Genomic DNA, 15,812 nt, shown 5'->3' with positions numbered 1-15,812 from the left:
TACTCCTAAGTTCACAACACAGTGAGGCCTTTATTACTTTAAATTCAAATTTTATTTGTCACACACACACAACCATACACAGTATGACATGGGGGTGAAATGCTTGTAGCTGTACAATGCCCGACCATTAAATGACAGAAGAAAAGTTTTACAATATTTACAATTTACAGTTTACTACAAAAATTTACAAATTAACTTGGGAATTTACAGTAAAGAATGTGCAAATAGCAGAAGAGATTATAAAGATAAGGATTATAAATTATAGGAATTATAGGATTATAGGAAATGTGTGGTGGTGCGTGTGGTGACGTGTGTGAGAGTCCAGTCTTATAGTGACGTGTTTGGGAGAGTCCAGTCCTACACCTGGTTCAGGCCCCGAATAGCCTGGGGGAAGAAGCTCCTCCCCTTTAAGGGCAGTATCAATGTCTCTACAATAGTTCTACATTCTATGATAACACATTTCTAAACTCTAAAATAAGCTAAACATTCTACACTATGTACAAGTCTAACACATTGAACATACATAAATACCATTTTCAGCATGTAAACCAGAATAACAACAAACTTCATTTTTACATAAACTAATCACCCTGTCCTTAACACCCGCTTACTCTCTGAGCTTATTTTATATCTATGTGAAAGCACTATATAAATGCAATCCATTATTATTATTATTGACAAACACCTTAATGAACACTTAAGCTTGGGGTAATAAGGCCTTGATCTATAAAAAATGAGGACACAATTAGACAACTCAGTCACTGAGAGGAAGATTTCCTATATTCATGCAATTTATTATTTTTGAATAATCGTGTGAATTTTTGTATTGATGTACTTGTCTTGATTTCATCTGTACAGGTGTTCCACACACTAACTCTGACTGCAATGCTCTGATATTTTACATTTGTCCTTACTACTGGCTTGCTGAACATAAGGATTTCTCTCAGGTCATGAGTATTTGGTCTTATTTGGAACAGGTTCTGAATGTTGTGGGGCAAAGATTTATTCGCTTCTTTGTACATTGTTTGCGCAGTTCTGAGGTCAACCAAATCTTTAAATTTGAGAATATTTAATTTGATAAAAAGTGGATTTTAATGGTTCTCTTGAAGTAGCTTTATTTATTATCCTTCTTGCTCTTTTTTGCAGAATGTATATTGGATGGGTGTGTTGTTATTTTCTGTTAAGATAAACTGAAGTCAGGATTCTGTTTCGTATTTTGGTGAGTTTGAATCCATATATGAGAGGATTCATAACTGGAAGAATAGTGAGAAGCTCAATAGCAATCAAATTTTGGAAGATTCGAGATGAATCTGTGGAGTCAAATCGCCCATATATCGACTGAAAAACCATTACAAAGAGAAATATGATCAAAGAGGTCAGATGGGGCACACATGTCTGCATAAACTTTACCCTGTCTTCACTGGACCTCATGCATGTTTTAATAAGATGCGTGTAAATCCAAATTATGAAAAAGCCATGAAATATATAAACAATAAGTGTTGCATATGGACCAGTATTTTTTTTTAAAAAGGTTTTCAGAATCAGAATCAGAATCAGAAAGGGTTTTATTGCCAAATGTTGAGCAGGTTTACAACATTAGGAAATTGCTTTTGACTTCAGGACAAGCAAGTTTAACAATTAACCAGTCTGGACATAAGACTCTCTGAATGTTTATACCACATAACTTGACTCTTGATGTTATTGGGATATTGATGGAGAAAATGCAGAAAGGTGTCAGCCAGGAGAAACACACCAGCTGAGAGAGCCTCCTCATAGTCATGAAAGAGTGGTAGTGCAGAGGTCGACATATAGCCAGATACCTGTCAAAGGCCATGACAGCTAAAATGGACAAATCACAGGAGGAAAATGAGTACATGATAAAAGCTTGTAGCATGCATCCTTCATATGAGATGTGATGAAAAGATGACAGTAAGTCTGAAAGGAATTTTGGGTAGAAACCTGTGGACCCATAAAGTGCATTAATGCAAAAGCTACTAAGAAAAATGTACATAGGTTCATGGAGACTTTCATTCAAGACAATGAGCAGCACAAGAGAGATATTGAAAAACAGAATCACACAATAATGCAGTAAAGTTATTATGAAGAGGGGTACTCTGAAATTCATCGTGTCATTAAATCCTAATAGAACAAAACTTTTTACATTAGACACATTATCCATGATCAGAGAACTCAAATGCCTTATCATTTTAAAAATATGTGTGTGTGATTATATGTGAGTGTACAGAAAATAGAGCTACTGCATCTACATCTCTATCATTATCTGCTGTGCCTCTACACCTCCTCTTAATTATTGCCTTTTGTTCAACAACAAAACACACCTGGGAATTCAACCTCTGTTGATCTATTTAAAAAAAATCCCCTGAAAATCAACAAAGCAATACTCTGGTAAGTGACTATAGTAAAAGTACCTTTTGAATTTACAGAAATAAATAATAATAAATGTGTTTTGGGTGTCTTAAAGGAAAATAAATGTAAACAGAAGGCAAGATCTATTACAGTTTGCAGGGGTAGGGTACAGCTGCTGTTGTAAATAGCATGACATTTTTATTTTTAAATTGCATTGAAGACCCACAACTTATGCTTGGCTGCTTTTGTTGATTTTTGCTCTGCATTTGGGACTATCCAGCCTTTTGTTTTTCATTTATTTGTTTATTTTTATTCAAAAGCAAATGAAATTGAGTGGCGACGTTTCAAATAAATGGTATCATTTGTACAAACAGAACTCATTGCTATCAGCTGGAACAGTATTACTAATTTTAATTGCTTAAGTACCAGCGCTCCTTTAAGATCGTCCCAGGCACAGGTCAGGTTACTCCTTTTCACAATTTGCTTCACAAGGAAGAGAACATAAGCATTTGCTTTTTTGATATACAGTGGTTTGTAGCCTGGTGTGATGACAGCCACTTAATTTGGGATGTAAAGAAAACCCAAAAGACTGATTTCAGAGTAAAGGTGTGCAGAGGCCTAGGTCAGAGAGTTTTTCAACTCCCACCTCTGGCAGAGCTTTAGTAGCATTTTGATAATTACCTGAGAATAAAATTTTAGACCCAAGGGTATTATAGTTAAGTGTAACTAAACTAGGTGAGAAAAAACATGTTAGTCAACCAGAAAAAGAAGATAGTCGTCAGAAAAAGATGTAACGAAATTAAACCCCTTTTAAAATGCAAGACAGAAATGAATAATGTACAGGAAATGTGTTTAATTTCAATGTGTGTGTGTGTGTGTGTGTGTGTGTGTGTGTGTGTGTGTGTGTGTGTGTGTGTGTGTTTTTAATTTAGACATGTACAAACCAAAAGAAAATTCTACTTATATTTCAATTAATGAAGACAGTCTGGTAATATGTATATTGATTAACACTATACTGTACATATGTAAACAGATTTTTTGCCCCTCTCTGCAGAAACACTCATGACTTTAATCTCAAAGCTAAACTTTTACCACATATAAAATTCAAAACTCTTTTTCTTATTTTTGTTAAGTTAAATCCATACATGAGGGGATTAATAATTGGTGGGATGAGGAGAATTTCCATTGCCATGAAATTCTCAAAACTTTGTGCTATTTCCTTTGAGCCAAATCGCATGTATAACATATCAAAAAGAAAAGACAGAACAACAACCGTTAAAGAGAATAAATGTGGTACACATGTCTGCATGAATTTGTTCCAGTTTTCTTTGGATGACTGACATGTTTTGATCAGATGTACATAAGACCAGAAGATAAAAACGGCATGACCAAAATAAAAGGTGTAATTAAAAGCAGGAATAATAACTTTAGCTACAGAGGCAGAGCAAGCCAGATTAGAAATTAACCAGTTTATACAGTAGATCCTTGGTATGTGTGAGCCACATAACCTTGATGTTGCTGTTGTTATCGTGCTCATTAAGAGAAGGTAAAAGGGAATAAGCCAAGCAAAAAATACAAAAATACAAACTCTTTGTTTAGTCATCAGAGAGTGGTACACAAGAGGTCGACATATAGCCACGTATCTGTCATAGGCCATGAGAGCTAGGAGAGAGAAGTCAGCACAAACTGAAGAGTGCAATACAAAACCCTGTAAAAGGCATCCTGCATAAGAGATGACATGAGTGGTGGACAGAAGATCGTAGAGAAACTTGGGATAAAATGCAGCAGTCCCATAGAGTCCATTGAAGCACAGATTGCAGAGGAAGATGTACATGGGTTCATGAAGGCTTTTATCCACAATGACTGTCACAATTATCGTCAAATTTACCAGCCAAATCACACAGTAACACAGTAAAGTGAGAACAAAGAGAATGACCCTGTAGTTTGCAATATCACTTAAACCTGAGAGAGTAAAAACAGTAATTACTGAAACATTATCCATAATAAAATATTAGTTTACCTTACTAGGTGTCATTTCAAACTGAGAGCAAATGACATTTTTACAAGTTAAAGCCAGGGTGTAATTAAGTCTGTCTGTGTACTGTCTCCCTGACAAAGTATGTCACCAGAGGTTTATATACACTTCTTGTCAGCCACATTTATGTAGTTAGTATGATGTAAGCGATGCTTTCACTCCTTGAGTTGAGTTAAAAATTAATTTCTTTGTATTTTATGTAACTATTGAGATCTGGGAAATGACTACAAACAGGTTTGAGCAAACGATGAGCAGTGAGATAAATTAATGCATTTAGTTTAAGAAGAAGAGCTTGCAAGAAGAGCTTTAGCAGCATCCCGAGGAATTTTAGGGGGTGATTCATGAGTTTCAAGCTTGTTGTTACAATCTATTCAAGCTCTCTATATGCAACAAGACCTTAATTTTCAGTGTAAAAGACAACACAGTGATTAAGGCTATTATACATTTGATAAGCAACGCATTCTTCCCTTCCCTCAAAAAAACATAATACAGCTGGGTTATATTGAGTCTTGCTTTTCTTTTTAGATTGTAAAAGAAATGAATCCAGTGAAACATATTTTGTAAATGAAAATGTATTTTACCCTAACAACCAGGCCTCTTTATAATGTTTAAACCTGAAAAGAAGCAGAAAAAAACATACTTACTGCCTGAAATTTTCAACAATAACCTCAGAATACTTTTGAATACTGTTTACACAGTGTAAAACAGCGACTTTGGACTGAGAGTATTATAGGTAACTACAAGTAAACTAGATGCAACAAAACTTTTCAGTTTTCAAAAGGAGATATTAAACTTAATGTTTGCATTTACAAAACAAACAAACAAAAATAATAATGTGCAGGAAATGTGCTTAGTTTCACTAATTTTTTTTATTTAATTGTGTAAAAACCATTGAGTCTGTGATGTCTATATGATTTTAAGTGTTTATAGTTTAATATACGTAATGAATTTATGCAAACTAATGAAAGGTAACACTTTATAACATGATCTGCCACTATGGCGGAAGTACCCTGTACAAGTGCAATTTGAGGACACCAAAGGTAGGTTTTTGCAAGAAACAGCGAAACAAGAACACCGTAAGTACACTGTACTTTCTGGGGCGTGGGTCTTGTTAAGGTGCAGTACCGTGTACTTGCGGGCATTTTTCAGGCAACAAGTCGGGTTTTTTGCAAGAGACAATGAAACAAGTATACTGTAAGTACTAGTAATGTGTGGATCGATACTGAAATATTGATTCCTCTGATGCCAGTCATTTATGTTCTAGAATCGATTCTCATATTAAAATATCGATATTTTAGTAATTTAGGGTAGATTTGTAGTTTATCATTAACAGGAACACAGTGGAAAGAAACTATATCATTAGGACTGTCTACATTGGAAGGAACTACTTCCTCTTCCGCCTTTTTATAGTCATGTGCAAATGTGGTTGTATAAATGTGTCTGCATGCAGACAGGAAGCTGAGACAGCGTACTTGCGTCGTCTCAGCTTCCTGTCTCTGCTGAGAGTTCAGGCAAGCCATCTCAGCTGTCTACGGCGGCCTCCACTTGAAGCTCTATCAAACCATCTTAGCCTTCTGTCTCCACTGAGATCTCGGGCGAGCCACCCCCATCCTCTGCTGGAAGCTCCGGTGAGTTCATTGAGCCAACTGAGGACTAGTGATGCGCAAATCATGAACAAATCACTTTACTGACTCATGAATCATTCACAAGCCCAACTGACTCACTGACTCATCCCTGTTGCTGTTAGCAGCAATATATCTAGCTTGTAATTAAAATTGTGGAGAAAAACACAACATCCAGTATCTGAACAAAAAAATTTCTGCTCTGAACTGGAAGAAAAAACCCTGAGTAGAAGCTCACATCAAGAAAATAGCTCCTCGGTTCACAGTAGCATCGCTCTGCTAACATGCTAACAGCACATTCGAGCTACTCACCCCCTCCCTTCTTGTGTTGAATCGTAAGCGAAAGCGAATCACTCAGGACTCGCTCACCCCCTCCTTCCTCTGCTGAATCATAGAGCTAACGAATCACTCACTCACTCACTAACCCCCTTGCTTAATTGCTTAATTTTAGAAATGTTTTTGCTCTTTTTTGCTCTATAAAATAGTTGTTTTCTTTTAGAATCATTCATCTTAGCAGTAGGATTTACATGAAAAGAGAAACAAATTAAGTTTGAGTGAAAATGTACATTTTTTGCACTTTGGTGAGTGACTCATTAAAACTCGATTCAGTAAAAAGAATCAAATTTACCATCACTACTGAGGACTGCACCCTGCTGTCGCTGCCTGAGCAGAGCCAATCCCCTTCACAGCTGGTGAAGGGGATTGGCCTGGTGTTAGTGTTCCCCTGTCTCGTCAGGTTAATCAGGTCCAGCTGTGTCTCCCACCTGTGTGTGATTTCCCAGTGTCCCTCTGTGTATTTATAGTGTGTGTCTGCCTGCGTTCCTTGTCGCGTCATCTGTTTCTTGATAATTCCAGCATCTCTCTGCCCTTTATTCCAGCTCTCCATTCTCTGCTCGTCATCCCTGGTGTCACCTCCTTATGTTTTTCCCTGTGCGTTATTCCATGAGTTATGGTTTCGGGTTTTGTTTGCTATTAGTTTCCCCATTTTAGGTTAATGTTTAGTTCTGTCCTGGCTTTTCTTATTTTCACTGTCCACAAGAAAGCTCCCATGTATCACAGCAAGTGCCAGCATTTTGGGTCCTTCTTGACAACACCACACGACTGCTGCCCCAGCCGTGACTGTTGTGCCGTCGACCTTGGGTTGCCACCCTGAAATGCATTGTTTCAGCCGGTGTTCTCGCAACTAATCTCCTGAACTGTAGAGGAGCAGCCACTCTACTATCAGCCCCTCCCGGATGGCTGAACTTCTCACCCTATCTCTAAGGGAGGAAACCCATTTCCACTGCTTGTATCAGTTTCAGTCACTACCCATAGCTCATGACCATAGGATGAGGGTAGGAACGTATATCGATCGATAAACTGACAACTTCGCTTTTACATTCAGCTCTCTCTTCACCACGATGGAGTGGTGCAACATCCGCATCACTGCTGCTGCAGCACCAATGCATCTGTTGATCTACCACTCTCTTCTCCCATCATTCGCGAACAAGACCCCGAGATACTTAAACTCCTCCACTTGGGGCAGGAACTTATCCCTGACCCAGAGTGGGCACTCCACTGTTTTCTGGCTAAGGACCATTGCCTCCGATTTGGAGGTGCTGATTCTCACTCCTACCGCTTCACACTCAGCTGTCAAGGTTCAAGGTTCAAGGTTCTTTATTTGTCACATGCATAGTTATACAAGTATAACACACAGTGAAATGTAGCCTGACACGCTCCTCGACATGTGCAAAAAAATTGGGGGGGGGGGGAAACATTATTTATATATATATATATATATATATATATATATATATATATATATATATATATATATACACACACACATATAGTATATACATTGGGTGAATGTGCAGCAGTAGCAGCAAGCAGGTGAATTCTGTACATTAATATGAATAGACATCTGACTATTTTACAGGATAGACAATATAAACATATTTAAAATTAAAGGAATTGAAATGTACATTGTGCCTTGGTTTAGTGTCTGGAAGAATCCTGTCTCAGTCAGTTATAGATGATGTGAGAGGGCGGGTGTGTGTGTTTAGGGCACGGATGGCTTGGGGATAGAAGCTCCTCTTGAGTCTCTCTGTCCTTGCATCTCCTGGTGTAGGTGTCCTGAAGCGGGGGGAGAGCAATCCTGCAGCAGCGTTCTGCTGTACGGATCACTCTCTGGAGAGCTTTTTGGTCCTTCACACAGCTGTTCCCAAACCACGATGTCATGTTCTGTGTGAGGATGCTCTCCACAGCGCCTGTATAGAAAATCCTGAGGATCTTTGGAGAGACCCTGAACTTCCTCAGTTGTCGTAGGTGATACAGGCGCTGCCTAGCCTTTTTGGTCTGGACCTGAATGTGGGCAGCCCATGTCAACCATTCCATTGTGAGCTGGAGCCAATAACCTGATGAAGCCAACAAAACCACATCATCTGAAAAAGCAGAGATGAGATTCTGAGACCACCCAAGTGTAAGGCTCTGTCACTTGGCTATGCTTCCTCCGCGAAATGTTACCTTGTTTGGTTGAAATAGTTAAATGCTGTCATTGCTTTACTTAAATTTGTAAGTCTTAGTTCAAGCTTTAGGATAAAAGACATTGTTCTGTTTCTGTTCCCCTCCCCAGCCTGTTGAATGGTGAGGGGGGGGCTATAGTGTAGCTGTAGGAACATCCTATGTGCAGTGTTGGGAAGGTTACTTTTAAAATGTATTCCATTACAGAATACAGAATACATGCCCCAAAATGTATTCTGTAACGTATTCCGTTACGTTACTCAATGACAGTAACGTATTCTGAATACTTTGGATTACTTAATATATTATCATGCTTTTTACAACAACGTGAATGTACTATTGCTGTGTGATTTATTACTATTACTGAAGGTCCACGACTCCGAACTGTAGTAAAGGGACCTCTGACTAATACAGCGGGGTCCCTGTCGGCTTGTAGCCGAAAAATAGCTTTACTTTGTTGTGTGGGTCAACTTTTCTTGCGAGAGACAGAGAGAGGCGTTGAAAGGCTGCTCCAACGGAACTTATTGTTTTCGGAGGAAAACACGAACACGGTGTACAGTCGAGTCTTAATAGCTTACTTACAACTGGGCTCGTCAGACACTCTTCTTGGCTGAAGTGGTTATTATTATATTTACATGCTTCCAGCTCCCGTTTTTGCTCGATGACAACTCGTACCTTTCCACTCCCCTTTTTCTCCCTCCTCGCGCTCACAGACCCATAACGTGTATGGCAGTCCATTCTCCCTGCAACACGGACTACACTGCCCATGATGCTACATTCTTTAGAGCTATGCTTGTAGCATTCTGCCTGTTAGCTTAGCACAACAACAACAACAACAACGAAAAGGCACTCTCTCACCCAGGAAACACACAGTCGCAGAGAGAAAGAGAGCGTCACCCTGTAACCATGGCAACCGTAACGCTGCCGCCTGGAACAACAGAACATAGCTGTCAAACAAAACCCAAACAGTCCTGACCCGCGACGAAATGAAACAGGAAAGTACCGCAGTGTAATCCATTTATTTCAACAAAGTAACTGTATTCGGAATACCACCTTTTTAAACGGTAACTGTAACGGAATACAGTTACTCATATTTTGTATTTTAAATACGTAACAGCGGTACATGTATTCCGTTACTCCCCAACACTGCCTATGTGTGTTCTGCTTTGTTATTTAGTGGGGATGTTTTAGTTCTTACTCTTTATCCCCTCACCTGCGTTTCTGTATGGTAGACCGTTACAGGAATTGAGCCATATACATCGTAAGGGGAGATGACCCTTTTATGAGCAGGAAGTCCAACAGAAACACCCACATTCACACACACTCACTCACTCACTCACGTGCACACACTCATTCACGTGCACATACACACACACACACACACACACACACACACACACACACAAACATACACTGAATGCCTTTGTTTTATGATGCACCATAGGGGGGGTTTTACAGTGGGTTATGTGTGACCACTGAGTTAATAAAAGAGCTGCGAGAGGGGGCCGAGGTTTTTGGAGCTGTCTGGGATCAGGTGAGGAGCTTGCAGCTCCAAGACCCTGGTCTGATAAGCTCCCCTTGCAAGTTAAAATGGATCGAGCTCTGTCTTGCTTTGTTCACGGGAAAGCAAGACAGAGTCTCTAAACCAGCTGGGCCTGCAAAGCGCAGACCCAACAACCTTATCGTGGTGGAGGGGTTTGTGTGTCCCAAGAATCACAGGGCTATGTTGTCCAGGGGCTTTTGCCCCCTGGTAGGCTCTCCCATGGCATACTGGTCCTGGGTGAGGGACCAGACAAAGAGCAATTTAGAAGAGCCCTATAAGTACAAGACCAAGGGAACAGTTCACCCTGCCCGGAATAGGGTTACCGGAGCCCGCCTTGCATTTTCTGCACAATAAGGCGCACTTAAAATCCTTTAATTTTCTCAAAAATTGACAGTGCGCCTTATAATCCAGTGCACTTTATGGTTTGTATCTGGGGGTGCTTACTGACCTCAAACCGATTTTATGTGGTACACAGTGCTCAAAAATCTATAAAAAATGTTTTTTGTACAACTTTGGTAAGCTACAGTCAGAGCATTACTGCTGCCATTGTCAGGAGCCTCACTGAGTAATGGTAAATGGGCTGCATTTGTACAGCGCTTTTCTAGTCCCTATGGACCCCAAAGCGCTTCACACTACATTCAGTCATTCACCCATTCACACACACATTCCCACACTGGCGATGGCAAGCTACATTGTAGCCACAGCTGCCCTGGGGCGCACTGACAGAGACGAGGCTGCCGGACACTGGCGCCACCAGGCCCTCTGACCACCACCAGAATCAGAATCAGAATCAGAATCAGAAAGGGGTTTATTGCCAAATGTTGAGCAGGTTTACAACATTAGGAAATTGCTGCGGTGCTTCAGTGCAAACATAGTGTCATAAATAGCACTTAAATAGACATGAAAAAAATAAAAGTAGGGATAAGAATTAAAAGTGCTACGTAGAAAGATATGTGCATGAGCTATACATGAGATATATACATGAGAATAAGAATTAAGAGTGCTACGTTGAAAGATATATACATGAGTGCAGGTGGTGATCAGTGCCAATCATGGAATGATGCAGTGAACACAGCGTAGGGTCATGTGTTAGTAGCGGGAACAGTCATATGGTTATTGTTCATGTGTCCAGCAGCAGAGGGGAAGAAACTGTTCTTATGGCGAGAGGTTCTGGTGCGAATGGACCGGAGCCTCCTGCCTGAGGGGAGCAGGTCAAACAGACTGTGTCCAGGGTGAGAAGGGTCAGCTGAGATCCGAGCTGCACGCCGCAATGTCCTGGAGGTGTACAGGTCCTGCAAAGATGGGAGTCTGCAGCCAATCACCTTCTCAGCAGAGCGCACAACACGCTGCAGTCTCTGTTTGTCCCTGATAGTGGCTCCAGCGTACCACACGGTGATGGAGGAGGTGAGGATGGACTCGATGATTGCAGTGTAGAACTGCATCATCGTCCGTGTTGGCAGGTTGAATTTCTTCAGCTGCCTCAGGAAGTACATCCTCTGCTGGGCTTTCTTAATGACGGAGGTGATGGTGGGCTCCCACTTCAGGTCCTGGGTGATGGTGGTACCCAGGAGGCGGAATGAGTCCACAGAGGTGATGGGGGTGTCAGTCAGGATGATGGGGGGGAGTGGGGCTGTGTGCTTCCTGAAGTCCACAATAATCTCCACTGTCTTCTGGGCATTCAGCACCAGGTTGTTGTGGCTGCACCAGGACACCAGACGTTCAACCAGTAGGCAAACGTGGGGTTAGTATCTTGCCCAAGGATATTTGGTATGCAGCCAGGAGGCAGCCTGGGATTGAACCACCGACCTTCTGATTAGTGGCTGACCTGCTCTGCCACCTGAGCTACAGCCACCCCGGGTAATCCGGGTCCACACTCCGCTTCGGGTCCCAAAGTCAAACCAACACTGCAGCATCACTAAGAGTTACTGTCATGGCTGTGTGCAGGCAGGCAGTAGAAGGATCCAATATGCAGGACCTTCAAAAGCAAATAGTGCACTTTAAACAGAAAGTCCACAAGAGACGCTGGAGCTCAAATCCGATCAAGTCAGATCAAGTCCAAATCCAAATGCTCACCAATGATGCCGGGGCTCAAAAACAATTTAGGAGGCCAACACGGAGGTTGACATCACAGGAACCCATGGCAGAAAAGTTCAGGGGGACAACCCCGAGGTCGACAACACAACAGTCCATTACTGAGCCAGTCCGGAGGCTGGCCGCGTGGAAGACAGCGGTAGCGACACAGGCGACGCAAATCTGGAGGACGACCATGCGGAAGGCAGTGGCGGCGACACAGTTCAGGAGGCCGCACATGACAGCGATGATGTCCAGCCAGCGGCCTGGAAAGTGGCCGGTGATGTTGAGGTGGCAAACGTGGACAAGCTGGCCGTGCTAGACGTGGACAAGCCAGCCGTGCTAGACGTGGACATGCTCTCCGAACAGGACGTGCCTGGATAGCAGCGAGGCAGCTGCAGGACTAGACGAGGCAGGACCAGACGGGGCAACCACAGGCGACAGAACTGGCCCAGACAGTGACTTGGCAGCCGCAACCAATGGAGCAGGTGGTGGCGCTGCAGGTGACAGTCTGGAAACCGTAGGTGTTGGTGCTGGAGGCGACGGTGTGGAAGCCACCGGCGATGGAGCAGGTGGTGGCGCTGCAGGCTGGATGGACTCCGTGGAGCCTCCAACAGGAATGGATGACTAAACGGGCCCCTCAGACCCTCCAGCCAAAGGCAGAGGATGGCTGGAACGGCTCCTTCAACCCTCCAGTGAAGACGGACAATGGCTGGCGCAGTTCTCCAGAACCCCCAGTGGGAACAGAAGCAGAATCAGCAGCCACAGAGTCCTCTGGCAGACACGAAGTAGAACCAGCAGGCGCAGAGTACTCTGGCAGAGACAAAACAGAACCAGCGGACACGGAGTCCTCTGGCAGAGATGAAGCAGATGGCTGGAATGGTTCTCCTGAACCACCAGTGGAGACGAGGAACGGCTGGAGCAGTTCTTCTGAACTCCCAGCACAGAAGAAAAATGGCTGGAGCAGTTCTCCAGACCCCCAGTTGATGAGACACTCCGTGGTATGGGAGCCGCAGAGTGCTGGAATTGCTCACCTGAGCCACCAGCAGGAGCAGATGCAGGCCAGAAAGTGCGAAGACCCCTGGCTGAGACGAAGCCGGGGTTACCAGCTTCGGTAGGTAGCTGAGCAGGTGGTGGAGCAGATGACAAAGCTAATGGCTGAGCTGCAGGAAGAGTTGGTAACTGAACTAGAGACAGAGCTAGAGACTGAACAGGAGACAAAACAGATAGCTGAACTGTTGACCAAACAGATGGCTGAGTTGAAGACTGAACTGGTAACTGAACAGATGCTTGAGCTACGAACTGAGCTAATGACTGAAGTATTGGTTGTAGTAGTGATTGTGGTGGTTCTCCCGAGCCTCCAGAGTGTTACCTAATGAAAATTATATAAAACTATTAATCCACTATAAACTAGTTTTGACTGTGCTATGATAGATGGTGGGCATCTGGTCTTGTATGCTCATGTTCTCCTGAATTTCCTCACAGAGATTCAGATTTTTTAAGATAGAAATATAGAAATAAACTTGATAAATATGTTTTGAGAAACCAAGTATAATGTGTCTGAAAGGCCACAACTATGAAAATACTAGAAGTCCGATTTTAACTAAGTAACTTACTTAAAATCAGATTTAGAAATTTTAACTACGAAAAACACAAAATATTATTGTAAATTTTCTTTTTTTGTGTTCCAAGTTACATAATGCATCTTCTATCTATAAACTATAGAGCAGGGGTTTTAAACTCAAATACAAAGTGAGCCAAAATTCAAAACTGGAACAAAGTCATGGGCTAACATTTATATTCATTGAAAAAAAAATCTTCCTCCAGATATAAGAATGAATCTTTTCTTATGGACTCAAACACGTTTTGCTGAAAAACTGAATATGGAACAACCAAAGCTTAATACTAAACAATATATATATTAGCTGTATAATACCAGTAGGCCAGCTTTGATAATAATTTGGTATGGCTTCGCGGGCCAAATGTAATTAGGCTGTGGGCCAAATTTGGCCCGCGGGCCAGAGTTTGACACCTATGCTATAGAGGTCATGTACATGTTACACTGTCTATTGATTAACAATGTAATTCAAATTTCTCTTAAATTAAATATGTACATATATGAACACTTTTTCCCCTCTGTGCAGACACACCTATGACTTTAATCTAAAAGTTGAACTTTTACCACATATAAAATTCAAAACTCTTTTTCTTATTTTTGTTAGTTTCAGTCCATACATGAGGGGATTCATGATTGGTGGGATAAGGAGAAACTCCATTGCCATGAAATTCTCAACATTTTGTGCTATTTCTTTTGAGCCAAATCGCATGTATAACATATCAAAAAGAAAAGACACAACAACAACTGTTAAAGAGAATAAATGTGGTACACATGTCTGCATGAATTTGTTCCAGTTTTCTTTGGATGATTGACATGTTTTGATCAGATATACATAAGACCAGAAAACAAAAACAACATGGCCAACATAAAAGGTGTAATTAAAAGCAGGAATAACAATTCTAGCTACAGAGGCAGAGCAAGCTAGATTAGCAATTAACCAGTTTACACAGTAGATTCTTGGTATGTGTGAGCCACATAACCTCGATGTTGCTGTTGTTATCGTGCTCATTAAGAGAAGGTAAAAGGGAATAAGCCAAGCAAAAAATACAAAAATAGAAATTTTTTGTGTAGTCATCAGAGAGTGGTACACAAGAGGTCGACATATAGCCACGTATCTGTCATAGGCCATGAGAGCTAGGAGAGAGAAGTCAGCAGCAACTGCAGAGTGCAATACAAAACCCTGCAAAAGGCATCCTGCATAAGAGATGACATGAGTGGTGGACAGAAGATCATAGAGAAACTTGGGATAAAATGCAGCTGTCCCATAGAGTCCATTGACACACAGATTGCAGAGGAAGATGTACATGGGTTCATGAAGTTTTTTATCCACAATGACTGTCACAATTATCGTCACATTTACCAGCCAAATCACACAGTAACACAGTAAAGTGAGAACAAAGAGAATGACCCTGTAGTTTGCAATATCACGTAAACCTGAGAGAGTAAAAACAGCAATTACTGAAACATTATCCATAATAAAATTCCAGACTGAGAGCAAATGACATTTAAACAAGTTAAAGTCAGGGTGAAATGAAGTCTGTCTGTGTACTGTCTCCCTGACAAAGTATGTCACCAGAGGTTTATATACTCTTCTTGTCAGCAACAATGAACTGGTTAGCATGATGTAATCGGTGCTTTCACTCCTTGAGTCGAATAACTTAGTTTTACTTTTAAAATACAAGCTCTTTGTAGTCATTTCCCAGATCTCAGCAGTTGCATAAAATACAAACAGGTGTGAGGAAATGATGAGGAGTAAGATAAATTAATAAATTTAGTTTAAGGAGAAGGGCTTGCAAGAACAGCTTCAGCAGCATCCCGAGGAATTTTGGGGGGTGATTCATGGGGTATTGAGTTTGTTGGTACAGTCTATTCAAACTCTCTACACATGCATTAAGACCTTCATTTTCGGTGCAAAACAGCAACACAGTGGCTAAGGTTGTTACAGTTAAGTACAAGTAAACATTGTACTTAAACATATGAAGGTAAACTTCAGAAAAAAAACTAACTGAAACCTTTTTTTCACTTACAAAACAAAATCAAGTAAAATTAGTATTT

At 41.3% G+C, this 15,812-nt stretch overlaps 3 protein-coding genes across 3 annotated transcripts; all 3 read right to left on the bottom strand.

Moving 5' to 3' along the window:
- Nucleotides 1-1,170: 1,170 nt before the first annotated feature.
- LOC146616416 (olfactory receptor 4B13-like) lies at nucleotides 1,171-2,188 on the bottom strand. The gene is made up of 2 exons (XM_085374727.1): nucleotides 1,608-2,188; nucleotides 1,171-1,528 (listed from the first exon to the last, which is right to left on the bottom strand). The coding sequence occupies exons 1-2, from the start codon at nucleotides 2,177-2,179 to the stop codon at nucleotides 1,171-1,173; spliced, it is 930 nt and encodes a 309-aa protein (XP_085230853.1). The 5' UTR covers nucleotides 2,180-2,188.
- Nucleotides 2,189-3,427: 1,239 nt separating this feature from the next.
- Nucleotides 3,428-4,369, bottom strand: LOC146616415 (olfactory receptor 11A1-like). The gene has a single exon (XM_085374515.1). It carries the CDS (start codon nucleotides 4,367-4,369, stop codon nucleotides 3,428-3,430), a length of 942 nt encoding a protein of 313 aa, XP_085230641.1.
- A 9,920-nt stretch (nucleotides 4,370-14,289) lies between these two features.
- Nucleotides 14,290-15,231, bottom strand: LOC146616414 (olfactory receptor 6C1-like). Its single transcript, XM_085374508.1, has one exon. It carries the CDS (start codon nucleotides 15,229-15,231, stop codon nucleotides 14,290-14,292), a length of 942 nt encoding a protein of 313 aa, XP_085230634.1.
- Nucleotides 15,232-15,812: the final 581 nt, after the last annotated feature.

The sequence above is a fragment of the Diplotaxodon limnothrissa genome, linkage group LG16 (genome assembly GCF_057381915.1).
Source record: "Diplotaxodon limnothrissa isolate DT_005_m linkage group LG16, D_limnothrissa_male_GT1.1, whole genome shotgun sequence".
In the NCBI taxonomy this organism is placed as follows: domain Eukaryota; kingdom Metazoa; phylum Chordata; class Actinopteri; order Cichliformes; family Cichlidae; genus Diplotaxodon; species Diplotaxodon limnothrissa.
The sequence above is the reverse complement of the archived record's forward strand: the minus strand, read 5'-3'. Positions and strand labels throughout refer to the sequence as shown.

Coding starts and splice junctions, on each gene's coding strand:
- LOC146616416 (XM_085374727.1), bottom strand. CDS start 2,179: ATGGATAATGTGTCTAATGTAAAAAGTTTTGTTCTATTAGGATTTAAT. Junction 1,529..1,607: donor GCTTGTCCTGAAGTCAAAAG/CAATTTCCTAAT, acceptor TCTGAAAACCTT/TTTAAAAAAAAATACTGGTC.
- LOC146616415 (XM_085374515.1), bottom strand. CDS start 4,369: ATGGATAATGTTTCAGTAATTACTGTTTTTACTCTCTCAGGTTTAAGT.
- LOC146616414 (XM_085374508.1), bottom strand. CDS start 15,231: ATGGATAATGTTTCAGTAATTGCTGTTTTTACTCTCTCAGGTTTACGT.